This window comes from Neophocaena asiaeorientalis, unplaced genomic scaffold (genome assembly GCF_003031525.2).
Source record: "Neophocaena asiaeorientalis asiaeorientalis breed wild unplaced genomic scaffold, Neophocaena_asiaeorientalis_V1.1 scaffold589, whole genome shotgun sequence".
NCBI lineage: Eukaryota > Metazoa > Chordata > Mammalia > Artiodactyla > Phocoenidae > Neophocaena > Neophocaena asiaeorientalis.
The window spans coordinates 260,490-281,020 of record NW_020172683.1 but is presented as its reverse complement, the minus strand read 5'-3'; the positions used below and the strand labels follow the sequence as shown (position 1 = coordinate 281,020).

General features: G+C 37.0%; 1 protein-coding gene across 4 annotated transcripts in view; it reads left to right on the top strand.

The window, feature by feature from the left end:
• Nucleotides 1–20,531, top strand: part of DNM3 (dynamin 3) — a 556,874-nt gene that overhangs the window by 457,466 nt on the left and 78,877 nt on the right. For 2 of the 4 annotated variants that reach the window (XM_024739836.1, XM_024739834.1), the window contains one exon: nucleotides 6,157–6,168. The exons of the other annotated variants lie outside the window; for them this stretch is intronic. In XM_024739836.1, coding sequence (XP_024595604.1) covers nucleotides 6,157–6,168 — 12 coding nt within the window. The remainder of the gene's footprint in view (nucleotides 1–6,156; nucleotides 6,169–20,531) is intronic. 4 annotated transcript variants of the gene reach the window in all.

Below are 20,531 nucleotides of genomic sequence, written 5' to 3'. Positions count from 1 at the left end.
TTCTATAAAAAATTAAATTAAAGGGACAGATAGTGAGAATGAGGGGCAAGTGAGCTTTATTTTAGTAAGGTGATTAGGGAAGGCTCCTTTGAAGAGTTGACATTTGAGTAGGCTCCTGAAAGAAGCGGGGGATAAATACTATGAACGTCTGATGGAGAGTGTTCATGGCAGAGGGCTAGCAAGTACAAAGCCAGCTCAGTGTCTTAGAAGAGCAGCAAAAAAAGTCAGAGTGTCTAGACACAATGAAGGAGAACAAAAGTAGTTGATGATTTCCAAAAGTGGTCAGTAGCCAGATTATGTAGGCCTTGAAGGAGGTGGCCAGCATTTGAGTTTTATTCTGGGTGAGATGGGAAGCCATTGGAGGGTTTCAAGCCAGTTAGTGACATGATAAGATTTATATTTTTTAAAGATTGTTATGGCTGGATTGTTACGAGAACCAGCACAGCCTGTGGGTTAAATCACAGGCATTAGCATCAAACTACATAGACTGAAATTCCTGAGGCTCACATACAAGCTGTGAGATCTTGGGAAGGTTTCCTAGCCCTTTTATGTTTCAAGATTCCCACATCTAAAATGGAGATAACAAGAGTCTGCTATAGTGTGGTTGACAGGATTAAATGAGATAATGCAGGGAAAGCACTGGACAGGTTAAACACAAGTAAGCACTCTATTTTTGTTTATAATGATGACGATGAGAATAATAATTATTTTCGTCACAGACTACTTACTTAAGCAAGTAGAAGAGAGTTAAAACATTGTGGATATTTATAATACAGCCCAATGAGATTGTAAATACTTTATGATATTTTTTGTCTTCCAAATACGTTTGGTTATATAAAATGTCAGTGTGTTTGTGTGTGTGTGTGTGTGTGTGTGTGTGTGTGTGTGTGTGTCTTTCTTCCAAGGAACTGTAATGTTTGTGAAAATGTTTTCTTACATCATAATTTTGTCAACTAAACTTATTTTAAATGCACTACACAAGTTTGCTATTTTAAAAAATATTATGTAATGCATCTCTTGTGAGCAAAAAACTGTCTTGGAAAAGCAAAATTACCCATCCCTCTGTGAACTCTTTTTATAAATCTGAATTTTCATGTATCCATAGCTCTACACAAAAGAAGATGCTCAATGAGATATTTGCTATTTATTTTTATTAGGCTGCTCAATTTGAAGCAAATCTAGAGTTGTCCTACACAAACTGTTTTTGATTCTTTTCACATCATTTTTATTTGCTTATTAACATACATTTTGTACAATTGCTTGGAAAATGGAGACAAAGGGGCTTTTTACTACATGCCAAAGACATGACAGGAAATTAAACTTGGCAGTGTGCCATGAGCATCGCTTTTCTCAGTTTTCATCATAAACAATATTTGCATTTCTTATGCACCATGTAGTTCTGCAGGTTATATTACACTATTGCTTGACTTTCAGATGTTTAAATGGAAGCTAACTACTGAAAGCAATCTAAGTAGAATGCTTATCTAAACATTGCATTTCGTGAACACTCTTAGGTTTGGGGGAAGCGATACTTTTAGGTAGAGTTATTCCTAATTTAGAAAGATTTGATGAAGAAGTCAGAGTAACCTAATAACAGATGTCTCTTTCCAAGTAAATTTTTAGGACTTCTGGTGTTTTTGTTTTTGTATCAATAAACCATTGAGTCAACAGCAAATCAGTCAATCCCTACCCTAATAATGAAACATTTATGTGTCATACATGGATATGAGTCTAGATAAAGTTCTGCTTTCTACATGAAACATCTCTATTTTAACTCTACACGAGACATCTCTATTTTAACTGGGAAAAATTCTACATAGGTCATTTTTCTAAATTGTGTAAGTTTGGCTTCAGTTAGGTAAATAGCTATAACCCAAATGTGAATGAATTGACATTTTGGATAATTTTTTTGTCCAAACTAAGTTTGCATACTTTTTTATAACATGTTTATCCTCATCATATCTTTTTCTGTCGTGTCCACGTGGTGGAATGTTTTTATGTCACTCATATCACAGTGTTCTGCTACCTTGTTCCTTCTGTCTCTTAGGTCATTTCTCTTGGAGTTTTCTACAAATTTTTCTTCTTTCTTTCCTTCCCTTCCACCGTCTTCTCCCACCTCCTTCCTTACCTTCATCTATCACTATTATGATGGACTCTAAAGATTCAAAGATTAAAAAGGAAGCAATTCTTACTTTATAGGAGTTCCAAGTCTAGTGGAAGAGAGAGATGCAAATAAATAACCACTCTACGGTGTGATTTAAAAAAACTATAGTGGATAGCTATATAAAGTACAACAACCCAACTATATTCCCATGTGCATTTTCTAATTACCTTCATTCCCTTAAACTTTCTGGATCTAATGCTAAATGTAGACTTCTTATCTGAGCATTGTATTGTAATAGTATGTGGCCCTAAAATGGAAATGAGGAGTCCTGAATTTTGTTTCCCATTATGCCACTGACTTACTCAGTGAACTTAGACATAGCATCTCTGAGCCACAACTCTGGCACTCTACCATCACCTGAGCTTTCTGAGCAGCCAGAATACTTTTTAAATATATTTAAATCTGAATTTGGATTAGGCAGAATTTTATTTTTTATTTCTATTTCCTTTGGCCATTAACTTGAAATTATAGTCAGTATAAAATTGTTAAATAAGTGTGTAGGATTTTACACAGTTTCAAAGTAAAGATGCTTCTAATTGAATTAATTAATAGTTTTCTGGTTTTGTTTTTTACTGATGAGATGTTCCCTCAAGGATTTGGGGAAAGTTGAAACAGGAGTGGGGACTGAAACCGAGTCCCCCTGAAACTGAGTTCCTCTGCTAAGTTTATAACTAACCTCTGTACCCAAAACTTTATTCCCTTTCTTGCTCCACACCATTTCCCCCTCAAAATTAAGAAGCATCAAAAAGCGTGTGTGTGTGTGTGTGTGTGTGTGTGTGTGTGTGTGTGTGTGTGTGTGTGTGTGTGTGTGTGTGTGTGTGTGTGTGTGTGTGTGTGTGTCAATAGCTAGGCAAGTCATAATTTTAAAACTTTTAATATATTTTATGACACATGTACATAAATTTTTCCTCTAAGTGTGAACACAAATAAGTGCAAATTTAATTAAATATCTAAAGAATGTGGTATAACAAATGACTGATTTTTCTGACACAGTTTTGTCAGCTCACAGTAAAACTTAATTTATATATAAACATGAATGAATTCCAAATTCTTTGGAACATTCTGTGTGCATTGAAGTTAAGTAGACTTTAAGTCAAATCCACTCGCGTTGGAATCCCGACCCTTCCATTTATGTGCCGTGTGGCTCAGGCAACTTACTTCACTCTCTAGTTGTTTATTCTTTTTTTAAACACAAAATAATAATCTCTTCCTCTGAGTGATTTTATGGGACTAAATGAATACTGTTGCACATCACATCTAGCTCAGTGCCTGCAACTGGATGAAAGCCTTCAATGCTATGTAGCCTTTATTATTGTGATTGACTATCATTAATGTGTCCATGAAGCTGTAATTCTCAGTTTAGTAGTTACCTTTTCTTTGGAAACTATCAGTGAGATCTGGGGAGAATTTCCCCAACTGTTGTCTCAGGGTACCAAATTGCTGCCCTGTGGACAGGCTGGCCTCAAAGGCTCCATCAGTTAGTCAGGAGTGAGCCATAGAGGCTGTCAGGGTAAGTGAGAATCCACAAGCCTACCCTCAGCTGCTGGTTAACTGGCTATCCGAAAAAAGCAGCTTGCAAATCTGTGCATGCCCTGAAATAAATTTGGTGCAAATTCAGTTTTGCGTATTTGTTAAGTCGTATACCTCAGAACTTTTCACAAGGGTTTTTTTTTTAGCTATCTAGATAGATGGTCCTCCCCTCTAGTATATGATTTAAGAGGTGAAAAATGACAGTAGAAAGTGAAGCACCCTGGAGCTTCACTATACCTCTGAATTCAGGACTCTCCCAGTCATAATTCATGCTTTTAAGGACTGCCTTGGAGGTTGAAACCATCGCGTAATGAAGTCTCTTAGGGACATCAGAAAGTCCTTTTGGATAGACTCTGCAACTGAACTTTTCTCTGTGGCAAATGACAAATAGGGGAGAAGAGGGATGGACACAGACCCCCATAAATATTTATTAATATGGTGATGACCACTCCCATGCATTTACTCAGCAGTCCTTTGTACAAGACAGAAAATGCCCATGTTAGTCCAGCTGTACATAACTTTATTCTTAGCTTATCCAACAGTGCTTCCCACAGAAATTAGAGCAGCTCCATGACCAATTTCGAAGAGTTTAGTTTTTCTTCAGTGGAGGTACTTTCTAAATATAAATGCTGCCATACAGAGTGGTGGAGGAATTATAGAGAATTTACAATTCACCAGTCATGACTGTTATGCCTCACTCAGAGTAGACAATTGGGAAATGATTGAAGGAAACAAGAAATCGCAAAGCCACACCACGTCCTCCACTTGTATGTTTCTCATATTTAAGGATTAAGGCCCCCTACTCTGTGACATCACTGTTGCCACTACAAACAGAACCATCTGCCACCGAGCAGGGAAGCCAGTCATTCCCTAATGTGCAAAAATACTTGGTTGAACTCCTGAAACTTATTTGGTAGATCAAAAGCTGCACTGCTGTGGAATGCAATAAACCCCATCTGTTTGAGGTATTTTCAGCAATACTGCACTTCTTTGGAGAACCGAGGTCCCATTATTCTCTAAAAAATATTTTACTCCTGATAAAATTCTCTTTGGGGATCTTTATTGCCTTATTGAACCACTGGCATATTCTTTTACAAAAGACTCTTTTTCCCCCGATTTCATTCATTCTTGTACTGTTATTTATGTCTCACGTAAGCCAGTGATGTTAACGGTTATATCACGGCAACTCACAATGTCAAGAAGCTTCTCTACACTATTTTACCAGTGTCTTTAAATTTATGCTTTTATTAAATATGATGGCCTCGATGGTCCTTGAATTAGACATTTCCCCAGTCACCAATTGGCATTGTTTTCCAGAAAATATACTCTCCTGTGATGGTTCCCTTACTGCTCTCCAGAAAATTTTTGTATGTATTACTTCCCCGCACACACTTCCTCTCTTAAAACTAAATGCCAGATCTCCAGCTCAACCTGTTACTCCACCCGTGCTCAGGCTCCTCCACAGATGCACACACTTCAGTTGCAGCTCTCTTCCACTCTGCATCTCAGCGGAGAGAGAAATTCCTTCTGGGCCCCTTGTGAAAAGAGTTCAGATCTGTTCCCTGCCCATATCCCATCACGTCTCCCTCACAGGATCTGACCTTGCGAGGACTCGGGCTGCCCTGGGAGTAATGAATCACCGTTTTATTTTTTTAAGCCATATGTGAGTTAAATTGTTTGATATAAATCATACTCCTGCAGCTCCAGTTTGAAACAGGAGAGCCATTTGCCTGCCGCCTGTGGCTGGCGGCTCTCTGTGTCTCTATCCAGAGTGTCCCTTTTAGAAATGACTACATTTTTGTGACTAACCTTTCCAGACCCATTTTCTTGAATGTGGACCAGTGTTTATTTTGGCTGCATCCCCACTATACAGTTTTCGCTTCCCATGCCAACCCAAGACAAAAGTCATAATTTACGAAGTAAAGGAATGGTACAGATGGAGGTCGTAACTTGGTCTGCTTACCCTGTCTCCCCAGAGCCACCCACTCTTTTCCTCTACTCATTTTTTTTTTCCCCTACCTTCTTTGAAACCAAGGATGCAGTGTTTGTTTAAAAATGCATTGGCTGATGAAATTTTCCACTGCTTGGCACGTTGGAGGAGGGGCTGTCAGGAAAGGGCAATCTGACATACTAAATACTTTGCCTTTCATGCTAACAGTTCACTTATTACCAATTCAAACCAATGCTTTTTGGCCAGGTTCCCATACTTCAAGTAGAAAGAAAGGGGGAAATCTCTGTCATAATTTTCTACTGTTATAAATGTATGATTTCACTTAATATAAGCAGAATCTCTGACTTGTCCATGAGCTTTGGGCGCTGTATGTGTATGAATGGGATGTCAGTGAATAGCTAAGTTATTTGTTTGGATTTTGCTCTAGCATGAAAAATCTCATGATTTTAAAATAAATTTATGTTTAACATATTTCTTTTTTGTTTCTTTTTCCTTGCGGCTACATGCACAGGGGAACAACAAAGTAAGTTCTTTGTCCTACTGCAGCTCCTCTCTCTCCAACCCCCACTCCCCTCCCTCATGTGCCTTGGCGAGAGTGTTTCTGTGCACTTTGAAATGACCAATGTCTGTGACAGTGCACAGAGGGTGTGCAAATGTCAGAGAAAACAGAGCTTGGACTACCATCATGGCTGTTCATTTTTGACCTTTCGGAAGGGAAATATTATGTTCCTCAGGGTTGGTTATTGGACAGTTCAGAGAGGTTGTTATTCTAAGGAAAGAGAGCAACACTGAGAGCAAAGATTATGAAGATTTAATAATGAGGACTCTTCTGCAGAAAGGGGAAGACAGTCTGATGAAACTCAGTGCAGCTGAAGTTTTTGACCAAAAATCAAAGCTCTCATGTTAATGTGTAGCTATAAAAACCCCAAACTGGTGTCTTAAATAGCGGGATGGCTGGCTTTGCTGGTGAAACTGAGCTAGATCAGTGCTCTGGCTTTGAAGGTGCCTTAAAATGGATGGAGGAGGGTGGGGTCAACATTTGCCTTGGCTTCTGCACCCTTGATGTATTCCAGCTGGATGGAAACAGGAGGGTGTGGGGAATGGAGGGGGAGACTGAAATGTGTATGATAGATTTGTGAAACCAGGCAACGCACACAAATGGTGGAAATTATTTTAATGTTGTTATAATAGGTAAATGAGTAATTTAGTAGTTCATAGGGTGGCTAGATTGTTAAAACTTTAATTCAACTTTTCCAGAAGATTAGAACTACTTCTCACTTATATTAGGTATGTAATAGTAATGTAGTTGGGGAAGATGGTCTTAAGTTTAGCAGGGTGATTTGTTTTTCTTTTTTTTTCTGTGGAGAATTATTAGTGCTTTATCCTACCAGGTGGCCCACTTAAAATAGGCCTCATTGAATACAATAAGAATTGAAAGGATTCTGCTATAAAGGGTCTGCCTGCATATTTAAACCAGCTGGAATTCATCAAAATTGCTATTCATAAGCCATACATATAGAATTTAAAACAAATGTGGGAAATCTTGGAGTTTAATTTGATGGAATGTGCTATTGTGGAATAAGGTGATAGAGATGGTTGGTATTGAAAATGTGTCACTTTATAAATTTATATCTTGCTATAATTGCTTATGACCCAAGTAATAATATTTAATAAAGTTAAAAATAATATAAGAAAACTACAAGATAGACATTTGTGAAGGACCAGAGGGGCAAACTCAGCCCACTAATAGTTTACTTTTTAAAACAGAAGGTAACTTATGAAATCAATTAAAGATTTATTCTACAAAGTAAAAGATAATATTTCTAATATACCACTGTTGGAGAAAACATTTGGACAAAATTTTAGTTCTTATACCATATAATGTATTTTGATTCTTGAATAGTAAGTATCTCTGATCCTGGTCACTTAGGTTACACTGAGTCGCTGTCTAGAATTGCATGTGCTGCATCTCTTAATCGTTTAAATAGCCTGAGCTATGTGAGTGCACTAACAGCAAGCCTATACATGCTGGGGATCAGGGAATCAGCTGCTGACATTTTAGGGAGGTGCTAACCCTTAGGCCATTCAAAAAGCATTTATGATTTGCTTCTTTCACTAGTGATTCATTGATGACTTAAAAGCATTTGTAAAATTCCCCAAAGAAAACTCTTCTTCATAATAGGAGTCATCCATTTGTTGTGTCTTGCTTGGTCAAGTTCTTCTGGGTAATAAAATGTTCAGTTTAACAGAATTTACTGATTTTTCAAATAATTATACAATGAGCAATAAAACTCAAACATTCTAAGCTGCTGCTCCTCAAGGCCACCTCTCAGATGATGCAGAGGGCCTTCCAGGGTCTCCTGGCACCTGGAGCCCCCGTCTGCAGTGTAAACACTTGGTACAATGCTGTGGGAGATATTTGGGTGCCAGTTAGAGTGTTGGTTGAAGAGTGCCAAAGATGCAAGTACTTAACTGTTTTGATTTTTAATTAAAGAGCAGCTGCTTTGGAGGGGCTGATGTTTATTGCCCCTATGCCTTAATTCTTAGTTATTTAGTTATAGTTATAGTTAGTTAGTTATATTATGAATAAGTAATAGTTTGTGAAAAAATAGAAGGCTAATACTTTTAAAATATGATCATTACACTGACCATGGACTCTGGCACAAAAGAGCCTCTTCAAATCACAAGGAGCACATCTGCATGCTATTTTTCCTTTAGCTTAGAATTTCAGTATAAATGGAAAACACTGGAATACAAGCTGTGCTGTCTCCAGAGTATAGATCTGGAGTCTTCAAAAGGAGAATATGAGATTCACTTTTCCCTCTCATGCTAGAATGCTTGTCTGAGTTGTCCCCAAGGCAACATACCTGACTTGTTGCCTGCCATATACATGAGCCAGCTATAAAAGGTGACTCATTTCAGACTCACAAAGGCTAATTGTTTATTTAGTGAATGGTATTTCATTATTTATGATAACCAACCAGACACTAAAGAGAATGAAGCCTGCTCAATTAATGTTTCTTTAGATGAGCAGGACGAATGGATTCATCTTGCTACATACGTTAAGTATAGTGCACATACACACACATACATACACACACGTATATTATAAGGTGTATGGAGCAACCCTACTGTTCATTTTCTCAATGACAGCTAAATTGATCTGCTTCATCCACCTTTAGATTATGCTTAGAGTGTGGGAGCTAATTCTCTAAACTCCCAGAAAGAAAAAACTTCTACAAGAGACACACAGATTTATATTATAAATGCATGATGGGGCAAAACACCAAGGGTCACATTCTTCCTTGAACAATTGTATATATTTTATTTGTCCTTAAAAAGCAAATTTTCCTTTTGCGAGGAGCTCACAGTTGCTCAGGAAAATTTTTCCTTCCAGGCCCATTACTTATTTTTCCTTTGAAAATGTTTTTCTATTGGCATAGTGATATCCTAAGTTGCTTCGGGTAGAGTCTATCTCCTCCTTAGAGGGGTTTCCCTAGATCTTGGATTCCAAGTCAGTGTCTTCCATAGTAAGACTATAATCTAGGACTCCCTGAATCAGTTTGGGAAATGTGAACAAATATAATACAGTAACAGGGAGGTTTGGGTCTTTTTTTGTTTGTTTGTTTGTTTGGTTGGTTGGTTAAACACAAATGTAAATCAGAATGTCATTTTCAGAACTGAGGCCTTCAGGTAAAAAGTAATCTCCATGCTTTGTCCTAGAGAGAAGACATTTAATTTCCTTCTTTAATTTGATGCCCTTGCTTGGTGGGCATGTCTAGAAATTTAATAAACATTTAGTGTTATGTTTTTGTTAAAGACTTTGAGTTTCAGGTAAGTATCTTTGATATATTAGGCAAATTGAAGGTAGAAAAAGCCCTTAAAATATAAAGAATAAAATACTATAATAAAAACTCTCAAATTTCTTAATGATGTTGATACAGAAACACAAATGAAAACTGAAAAGAACCCTAGGTTCAGAAATGAATACTTCAAAAAATTTTAAGTTATACAGAAATGCTACATTTACTCTCTTATGAATCTTTTATTACATTTAAAAGAGAAATTTACTATCACCTTACTTAATTTCAGTCTAAAAACTTTAGTTTTAAAAACTAAAGGATTCTTGTATGGCCCCCAGCAAAAATATGAAGTTGACTGCCTTGACTGGAGAGAAGGAGCATTTGAAAAGGAGAAATAGAACTGAAACATGCTAAAACATGTTAAAAACATGCCATGTTAAAAATAACTAAGCTTTGGGCTTCCCTGGTGGCGCAGTGGTTGAGAGTCCGCCTGCCGATGCAGGGGACACGGGTTCGTGCCCCGGTCCGGGAGGATCCCACGTGCCGCGGAGCGGCTGGGCCCGTGAGCCATGGCCGCTGAGCCTGCGCGACCGGAGCCTGTGCTCCGCAGCGGGAGAGGCCGCGACGGTGAGAGGCCCGCGTACCGCAAAAAAATAAATAAATAAAAATAACTAAGCTTTTACTAAGTTCTAGTTAGGTTAAATGCAATAATTTATAGAGAGTTGAGGGCTTTGATATTTAAGGAAAGAAGGAAAGAAAATCTGATTTGAACACCTGTTTAAACAACATTTAAAAAACACTTTGTCTAGTAATTTTCTAACACATTCAGCAAGACAAGTGTGCATTGTCAGTCTCCATTAGTGGGAAAAATAGTTATTACCTAAAGTGCTGATTTGGTAATCCATTGGATTCTGGCCATCATTTGCAAAGACAGAGTGTGCCAAATCTAATGTCACCAAAATATATTACACTGAAGAACACAGATGTTAAATCCATGTCAATTTGTTTTGCCTCTTATGCCAGATCTTTAACTCCTAAATTGGTCATATGTGAGAGAGTATAAGCAGGCACTGAAAATCCATCATCAAACCTGGAAATGTCTTATTGGTGTTGTGTGTTAAAATCTTAGTAGATGAAGGAGCAGACGGTACAGTGTCAGAAGGTATAACATCTTATGGAAAAACCCAAACGAACTTTTTGGCCAACCCAATATATTTCCTCTCTTGTAGTTAAAATGACTGAAAGAACATTGTATGTAGTTTAGGTATAGTCAACTCCATTAGGGTTATTTATTTTCTTTGAATAATGTACATTCTTTCCTTGATTTTCCTAAAGAAGTTTAGTGAATGTATTTCCCTGGGATTTAAGGAGAGCCCATCTGGTTCCCTTAATTTATGCATAAACTAATAAGAATACCATTAAAGTTAAAAGAAAGGATGAAAACTCACTAGCCTTAAAGTATTATTTTAGTTCTATGTGCATATAAAAATGAATTGTCTGTTTCAATCACTGCAACACCAATAAACCTTTGGTTCTTTTTTGGCAAACCAGTCTTAAAAGAGCGTTGCTAATGAATGCTTAGTTTTTGAACCCCCAACTTTAATTTTAAACAGCTGGAAAAAAAGGATAGTTCAATTGAAGGCAAAAAGCTTTGATAAATGAGGTGGAATCTATATTGTGTTCCCAAATTTATGAATCTTGCCAAATAGACTATAAGGAAGCAAGAATTGATCTGCTGTTTAGAAAGCTCACAGTGGATGATAGGACAGGGACCTCTGAAGGATGTTTGGGGCTTGTTTTATATTTTTATTTTCCCTATTGTATCTAAAAAGAAATGACTTCCCTCTAGTTAATGAGAAATAAGAGAATAATGATGTCTTATGTCGTAGCTTTTTTGATGTATTTTTTCTCACAAAATTTTAGACGTCTTTTTGTATGCCCTATGACATTTTTCAAAGGAATTGGTTTAACGCTGCCCCAAAATAAAAGGAATTCTTTATGATTCTGTTCTGAAAACATGTTGTCATCAAGTATGATTTTAGAAGTTTCATTGTGATAAGTTTTATTTTGAAATTTAAGCCCTCACAGAAGCATTTTTAATCAAAAAGTAGAAATTTATTTCTTTTGTTAATTTATAGAAATGTTATCACAATGTACAGTGAAATCATACAGAATCACTGTAGTTATGAGAGTTTAAAATCCTTCTCCCTATCTTTACCAGATCAGCTGGGCAAAAAACAAAATGAAAAAAAAAATGTGATTGGTATAAGAAAAAAGGTGGATTCAAAAGATATGTATGTGTATATTTAAAATATATATTAATATTGGATATCTAATAAGCTTTAGAAAACTAGAGACACATAGCAAACTTTATTTTCTTTATAAATGTATTTTTTTTTGTCTGCCCTGGGTCTTCGTTGCTGCACGCCGGCTTTCTCTAGTTGCAGTGAATGGGGGCTACTCTTCATTGTGGTGCACGGGCTTCTCATTGTGGTGGCTTCTCTTGTTGTGAAGCACGGGCTTAGTTGCTCTGTGGCATGTGGCATTTTCCCGGACCAGGGCTCGAACCCGTGTCCCCTGCATTGGCAGGCAGATTCTTAACCACTGCGCCACCAGGGAAGCCCTACATAGCAAACTTTAAATGTGAAAACCTATCTACTTAGAAATGAAAAAATACACTCCAAGAATGGATCCAAATGGAAATCAATGCTTAATTTACAGACTATTTGAAATATAATAACAGTGAAAATACTATACAGGAAATATTATAAAATATACCCAGTGTTATTCACAGAGAAAAATCAATAACTTTAAATAGAATTCTTATTTTAATAGAAGTAAATAAATTTAAAAGGTCGGAAGGGGGCTTCCCTGGTGGCGCAGTGGTTGAGTCCGCCTGCCGATGCAGGGAACACGGACCGGTCCGGGAAGATCCCACATGCCGTGGAGCGGCTGGGCCTGTGAGCCATGGCCTCTGAGCCTGCACGTCTGGAGCCTGTGCTCCGCAACGGGAGAGGCCACAACAGTGAGAGGCCCGCGTACCGCAAAAAAAAAAAAAAAAAGGTCGGAAGGAGAGAGAAAAACTAAGGAAAGAAAGAAATTAATGATTAAAGTAAAAAATAATGAATTAGAAAATAGGAAAAAAATGCAAACTTAAACTACATGCAAATTTAAAGCTTTTGTATGGGACAAAAGATAGTAAACAGTTAAAAGGCAAATGACAAATTCATAAAATATTTGCAGTATGTATGACATACAAAGGATTAAATGTCCTCAAAATAGAATTGTTTCTATTCAGTTCATTTAAAACATAACAAAAACCAGCCAATCAATAGACATAATCATTTAAGACCAAAAAACAGAAAATAAAAAGACTGATAACTAGATGGGAAAAAGTTTCAATTTCACTAGCAACCAGGAATTGTAAATTAAAAGAGCTGTCCAGACATCCTTTTTTTAAAAATAATTATTTATTTATTTTTGGCTGCATTGGGTCTTCGTTGCGGTGCGTGGGCTTCTCATTGCAGTAGCTTCTCTTGTTGCGGAACACAAGCTCTAGGCGTGCGGGCTTCAGTAGTTGGGGCACGTGGGCTCAGTAGTTGTGGCTCACAGGCTCTAGAGCGCAGGCTCAGTAGTTGGGGCACACGGGCTTAGTTGCTTCTTGGCATGTGGGATCTTCCTGGACCAGGGCTCGAACCCGTGTCCCCTGCATTGGCAGGTGGATTCTTAACCACTGCACCACCAGGGAAGCCCCAAACATCATTTTTGAGCTTCAGATCATAAGAAATGTGAAAGAACGGTCATGATAGGTGGTAATGAGGAAGCTGTCCTTCTTATGTACTTGCTACATGTGGCAGGGTATACACACAGCCTTCCTGGAGGGTGACCAGTTTGGTGACATGCATCAAATGCCTTGGTTATGTGCCAACCTTTTGGCCAAGCCATTCCACTTCTAAAAATTTATTTTTATCAAATAATTTGATAGTTGTGCAAAGGTATTTGTTCAAAAATTATTTGGAAACATTTTTCATAATTACCAATGTTTAAAAACTGTATCAATATCCATCATAAATAACTGGTTAAGTAGAGTGTGGTACATCAATGAAATGCTATGAAGCAAATTTTGAAAACTAAAGATATATATTTTATATATGTACATAAAGATATAAATATATCAATTGCAATGGAAATTTTCATGATAAATTAACTGAGAAAAATCACCACAGATAACATAATCCCATTTTTGCCTTAAAATTTTGTAGAGGATGATATTTATATGTATATATATTTACACACAGAAATCCTGAGAAGGTACACACCAAAATGTTAATTGTATGGGCAATTTTAAATTTTGTTCCCATGTCATTTTCTTAATAACTGTCTTTTGTGCAATTTTCAAAAAAAGATTTTAAAACACACAGAAAAAATGAAAAAGAGGAAGATATTTAAATGGAGGATGGTGAGAAAGAAACAAATATAAAATGATGAAAATAGTATTCATAGGAGAGATATATTACATAAATGGATTAAACTTTACAGGAAAGTAAAAGATAATATAAATAAATAGTGGAAATTAATCATCTAAGACTACAAACTTGGCATAATTATATAATCTTGTTTATTTATTTATTTTTAATTAATACACAGATTTTGTCAACTCCTTTCCCCTGCCTGTGCAAATATGTTGTTTTCCTCACTGAATTAACATATTGTTGAAGGACCATGTTATGAGTCTCTGAACGCCCACATCTGCCCCCCCTTCTCCCCGCCCCGTTGCCTATGAGTCTCAAATAATGTCATTGTTTCAAATGCTCAAATTCATAGTATCCAGCCTTCCCATCTTCCTGGACCAATCATTCTTCCTGAAGTTGCAGTTTTGTAACTGTCAGCACTATTGCCGTCTATGACTGAGTTGTGCATAATGTACAAATAATGTATATTATCTAAGGATTATCAGCCATTCCATGGCCTAATATCTGGCCCTTGATCCTCCGCTATTTAAAAAAATCTAATTGAGATTTAAAGATGAAAACATATTATATTAGGCTAATGAAAAGAATTCTGTAAATTTAAAAGTTGATTCATTTGCCTTGAATCCATTCATTTATGTAACAAAATGTATCATCTGAAAATTGAAAAACAGATGACAATTGAAGTACTAGGATTAGCATTAGAGTCCCTACTAAGAAATACTCCCGCTGAGGGGGAAAATCATCCTTTTGGTTTCAGAGAGTTATGTTGACCTTTGAATATTTACTCTGTGTTGCTAGCTCCCTACCAGACACCTCCAGTTTGAACAAGAACTGAAAGGTTTAGAGGTATAAAGTATCTAGTCCCTCTGTACCGTATTTAAGCACAAAGAGACTAAGGCTGATGGTAATAAAAGCCAGTGACTTAATCTGACTCTAAAAAATAAACAGGGTAAAAAAAAAAAAGTTAAAATTGGAGAAAACATTTGCAACACATATGGAAGGTAAAGAATTAATACCTTTGCCAAAATTAAAGAGTTCTAAGAAATCAATAAGAAAAAACTAATAAAGATGAGAGAGAGAATTGGTGTTTAGAGGGAAAATGGGGAGGCTGCTGAGTCAGTGCAGAGGAGAGATGATGATGGCTTGGGTTAGGGTCACAGTAGTGGCAATAGTGAGAAGTAGTTGGATTTGGGATATATTTTGGTAGTAGAGCCACACCTTTAAGATTTACTGATGGATTGGATTTGGAAAGTGAGAGAAAGAGTAAAATAAAAAAAGATTATTGGATCTTGGATGATGGGTGTGTGTTAGTGCCATTTAATAAAATGAGTAAGATGGGGAAAGGAGAAAACGGAGTGGGTCGTTTCATTCTGACTATGTTGAATTTGGGATCCTAGTACACATCGGTGGTTAGTCAGGATAGGTTAAGTTATACTGCTGCAACAAACACTCCACAAAATCTGGTGGCTGCAAACTACAAAATTTATTTCTTGCTCATGCTGCATGTGCATCTCAAGCTGCCTGGGACTCTGTTCCTTGTTATTCCCACTTCAGGACTCAAGCTGATAGGATTATTACTGATCACCATGGAGAGTGGAGAGTCATACACTGACTGTTAATGCTTCTATCTGAATGTGACATGTAATTTCTGTACTCTTTTCATTGTCCAAAGCAAGCCACATGGCCACACCTAAATTCAAATGGACAGGAAGTACCATCTTACCAGGTATCTTGGAGGGGAGAATCAAATATTTGAATGTCTATTTAAACATCCCAATGGAGATGTCTTCTAGGCAGTTAAATATATAAATCTAAGCTCAGAGGAGAGGCCTTTAGACAGAGATTTAGGAGTTGTTAGATATTTAAAATCTTGGCACCTAAGGAGAAAGAAGCAAAGTATAGAAGCAAAAAGAACAGAGCTGAGGACAGAATTATCTATTCTTTAGAAAGATAACAGAAGAGGAGAAATCAGTAAAGGAGACTGAGAAAGAACATGTGTGTGTGTGTGTTTGTGTGTGTGTGTGTGCGTACGTACGTACACATACACGTTTCTGTATGTGTTTATAAGAGCATAGAGAAAGGTGTAGGAAATGGGTTTGGAGAAAAGTTAGGAATTATATATATTTTATTTTATTTTATTTTTTTATTTTTGCGGTACGCGGGCCTCTCACTGTTGTGACCTCTCCCGTTGCGGAGCACAGGCTCCAGACGCGCAGGCTCAGCGGCCATGGCTCACGGGCCCAGCCGCTCCGCAGCATGTGGGATCTTCCCGGACCGGGGCACGAACCCGTGTCCCCTGCATCGGCAGGCAGACTCTCAACCACTGAGCCACCAGGGAAGCCCAGGAATTATTTTTAACTTCTTTAGACATCCATATATTAACTTGTTACAACACTCATGTATTATCTTTATAAACTTAGAAATACAATAAGATAAGAAAAAAATTTATACAGAAAGTATATGGGGGGAAGTTGGGGAGAGAGCAGTAACTTTTAGGTAGACTGAGCGAGTGAGTATGAGGCAATTTGTAGGAAGCTAGAAGAAGGCCAGGTGAGCGTATGCCTGAACCCAGTTGGTAATGATAATTACTACATGGAAGCCATATACTTGCATATTAAAAATTAAGCATTCTGAATGGATGGGGCAGGTAGGCAATTATCCCAGAACAAAACCTAAAATAAGTCACTCAGGACTCTAGTTTTTAAGAAATGATAAATAGGACTAATATATTTTAACTTAAAACTATGTTCTTTTTCTAAAGCATTTGCATTTTGTTTGCTTCAACTTGCTACATGCTATTTTAGTCCAGAATTAGGAATGCATTTCCCTTAATTATTGGGATAAGCAGAATCTAGTAAAAGTTCTAAAATGAAAACAGAATAGTATTTAAATAAGAATTTAGAAGATATATTCAATTATATGCCAACTAATTGAATCATCCCTAAAATAGAAAAGGCTAGTGTTATTTGGGGATATAACGCAAAATGGAACACTAAAGACCACCTTTACATAACGACAGCACACATTCTTCAGCAAAAATTATTATTGACCAAGTTTTAATTGAAGAAAGGTTCTAATTTGGACATTTTCATTTTCCTCTTTGAAGTAATTAGCCATTAGTCTCAAATTTTCTCATTTTGTGTCACATGGCTTCAAAAGAAGAATTAGTGACACTTCAAGGAATTGGGCAAAAAAAAAATGACGATTTGATACAAGGAGCAAAATAGAGCTTTAAAAAAAGGATCAGCCTGTTGAAATTTTTCTGTCACTGCAGTTATTCCCTCAAGTAAGAAGTTGGAAAAAAGTACTCTTTCCACTTAGATCAGTCGTTCTCAACTAGGGGTGATTTTGCTCCCCGGGGACATTTGACAGTGTCTGGAGACATTTTTGATTGTTGGACTGGGGAGATACTTCTGAAATCTAGTGGGTGGAAGCCAATATCCTATTATTTACAGGATAGCCTCCTCAATAAAGAATTATTTAGTCATACGTGTCAATTGTGTTGAAGTTGATAAACCCTGACCTAGCTTGAAATAAGTATGCAAGGACCTCTCATACCCAATTTAGCCTATGAAGATTTGGACCTATAACCTTCATTAACTGAGTCAAATTCATCTAAAATTTGTTGAAGAAGTGGAATCTGTTCAGACTACAAACTCTGGTTTATAAGCACTTTACACTTCCCATTATGCTTCAGCAGTATCTGCTTCATATGAAAAATATTCCTTACCCTTTGATTTGATAGGTTGCCTTAGAAAGTATGACAATAACTGAAAAGATTTTCAAACTTAAGCTTGTATACCTAGACAAGTGGTATGAGGTCAAGGACTGTGAGTGTTACAAAGAATTGCCTTCACCAGAACTTTTTTGTGAACATATGTCTTTCATTAAATAAAAAAAGCCCGGGACTTCCCCACTGGCTCAGTGGTTAAGAGTCTGCCTGCCAATGCAGGGGACACGGGTTCGAGCCCTGGTCCGGGAAGATCCCACATGCCGCGGAGCAACTAAGCCTGTGCGCCACAACTGCTGAGCCAGTGCTCTAGAACCCGTGTGCCACAACTACTGAAGCCCGTACTCCTAGAATCCGTGCTCCACAACAAGAGAAGCTACCACAATAAGAAGCCCACACACAGCAATGAAGCGTAGCCCCCTGCTCACTGCAACTAGAGAAAGCCTACGTGCAGCAATGAAGACCCCAAACAGCCAATAAGTAAATGAATAAAATTTAAAAAACAAACAAAAAGAAAAGCCCAATTTTTTAAAATTTGGGTAACTTTTATGTGCTACCACTAAAAGCCTATTTCAAAACTGGAATTCCATGAAAACAGGAAAAAAAAGTCAAAATCTTTCTATATTTGAGCATTAGAACGAGACATAAAAAGAGACTCAATAAAGTATGGTTAAAAATCTGAGTCTTTATCAAGAAAAACGTTTCTAATGTTTTACCCTAAGCTTATTCTTCCCTTTCCACGTGGTCCAACAATCCAACTCATGGATTGTAAGCAGAAGCTTTTTTGGGGTAAGGTATGGAATGTATTGTCTGCCAATAAAGATTTTTTTAAGTCACTTTAAGATGGCGACATCCAGACCCAAAGATAAAGCCAGTCATATAAATTTGCTCAGCCCATATAAAGGTAGAGTTTGTCAAGCATTGAAGCATAACTTTGATACTTTGATTTTCTTAAAATGTGACAAAATTACTGAAGTCAGTTATAGAAGCCAAGTTTTATGAAGGCTATTAACAATTTTACATTTCCAATTCATGTGAAGTGCTGAGAGGGTTATAGTTATAATGAATTACAGAGGGACAGAAGTATAAAGATTATAGTATTATGGATTTGTAGAATACAAATGTCACATCAGAGAGTGGCAGACATATAAATTTCAGCTGGGGGACTTCCCTGGCGGTCCAGTGGTTAAGACTACATGCTTCCAGTGCAGGGGGCAGGTTCGATCCCTGGTCAGGGAACTAAGATCCCACATGCCTCGTGGCATGAACAAAAAGTAAAATTAATTAATTAATTTCAGCTTGGATTCTATAAAATGACATAATGACATGGTGGTTGTGGTCCAGGAATAGTTCTTTAACAAAGACAGTGTATTACAACTGCTTACTAAATAGAAAGGCCTCCCAAATCGTGAAAAAGCAGTATTTAAATTTTAAGTACTAGACAGGGAACATTAGGCAGAAATTTGGCAGAACAGCATTTTGTATATTGGTTGATTTGTGTGATATTCTCCTGTTACATTTATTGGTTTATTATTTGTTTATTGTCTGTCTTCTTAACTGTACTTCAGACTCTATGAAGACAAGATCCCCTCTGTGGTTCTGTTAACTTACTATATCCCTAGAACTTGGGACATAATAGGTAGTGAGTAAATATTTGTGCAATGATTCAATGAATGGACATAAATGATGGAAGAAAGAAGTCACACACTGTGACCTTAGACATAGAGTTTTGAGGGAAGAAGTAGGTGAAAGTGCAAAGGAGGGAAAAAGAAAGAATAGATAAGAAAGGGTAATGACAGACAGAAGTAGCTTCCAAAACCTCTAGCCATTAGCTTTGTCACCATGATTCATTCACCTGAAATTACTCCCATGTACATTAAAATTTTTACTTTGCCAGACTATTTATACACCTCATTCTTCAGGGCTAAGCACAATAAAATGCTAATGAAATAAATTACTAAGGTTTTTTTTCCAGTATGTATAAGTTAATTGTGTTTTATTCCCAACTCTATCAACATATTTTGTACCCTGAGAAAGAGAACTTTTTATGTCTTAATTTTTCTCTAAATGGGGATAATAGCATTACTATGAAAAGGAAAATCCTCAGGATTCTTTCATTTCTTCATCCTTTCTTTCTGTACTCCCAGGTCAGAGGATGTTCCTCTTCTTTGACAAGGCCATCTCTTCAGCATATATTTGGGGCTTTGCTTTATCAGTTATTTCCATGTCTTGGATTTTTATTCTCTCTCCTACTGGCTTTTTCTTCGATAGATAGATAGATAGATAGATAGATAGATAGATAGATAGATAATCTCTATCTATGTCTTTGTCTATAGATATATAGACTTTTCTTTCTTCTACCTGGTTCCCCATTCAAAAACTGTATTTCTTTCTTTCCCTTCGCCACTAGATATCTTTAAATTAGCTCATTTAATCCTCCCAACAGTCCTGTAAGGCAGTGCTTCTCAGCTGGGGGCGTTTGGCAAGGTCTAGAGACATTTGTGACTGTCACAGCTGGGTTGGGGGGTGCTACTGGCATCTAGTGGGTAGAGGCCAGGGATGCTACTAAACATCCTATAAGGCACAGGACAGCCCTCTACAACAAAGAATTATCCTGCTTAAAATGTCAATAGTACTGCTGTTGAGAATCCCTGCTGTAAAGTAAACACTATCTTCTCCATTCTAGAGATGAAGAACCTGAGGTTTAGTAAAGTTTGCAAACTAGCCAAAGATCACATATCTAATAAGTGAAGGAGTCAGGATTTAATTCAAACCCAGTTTTGAATTTAGAGTTCATGAACCTTCTGATGTACATACTCAATTTCAATATAATTTTTATTATTGTATGTAAATTTAGAGTAAACATCTTAGTGCATGATTC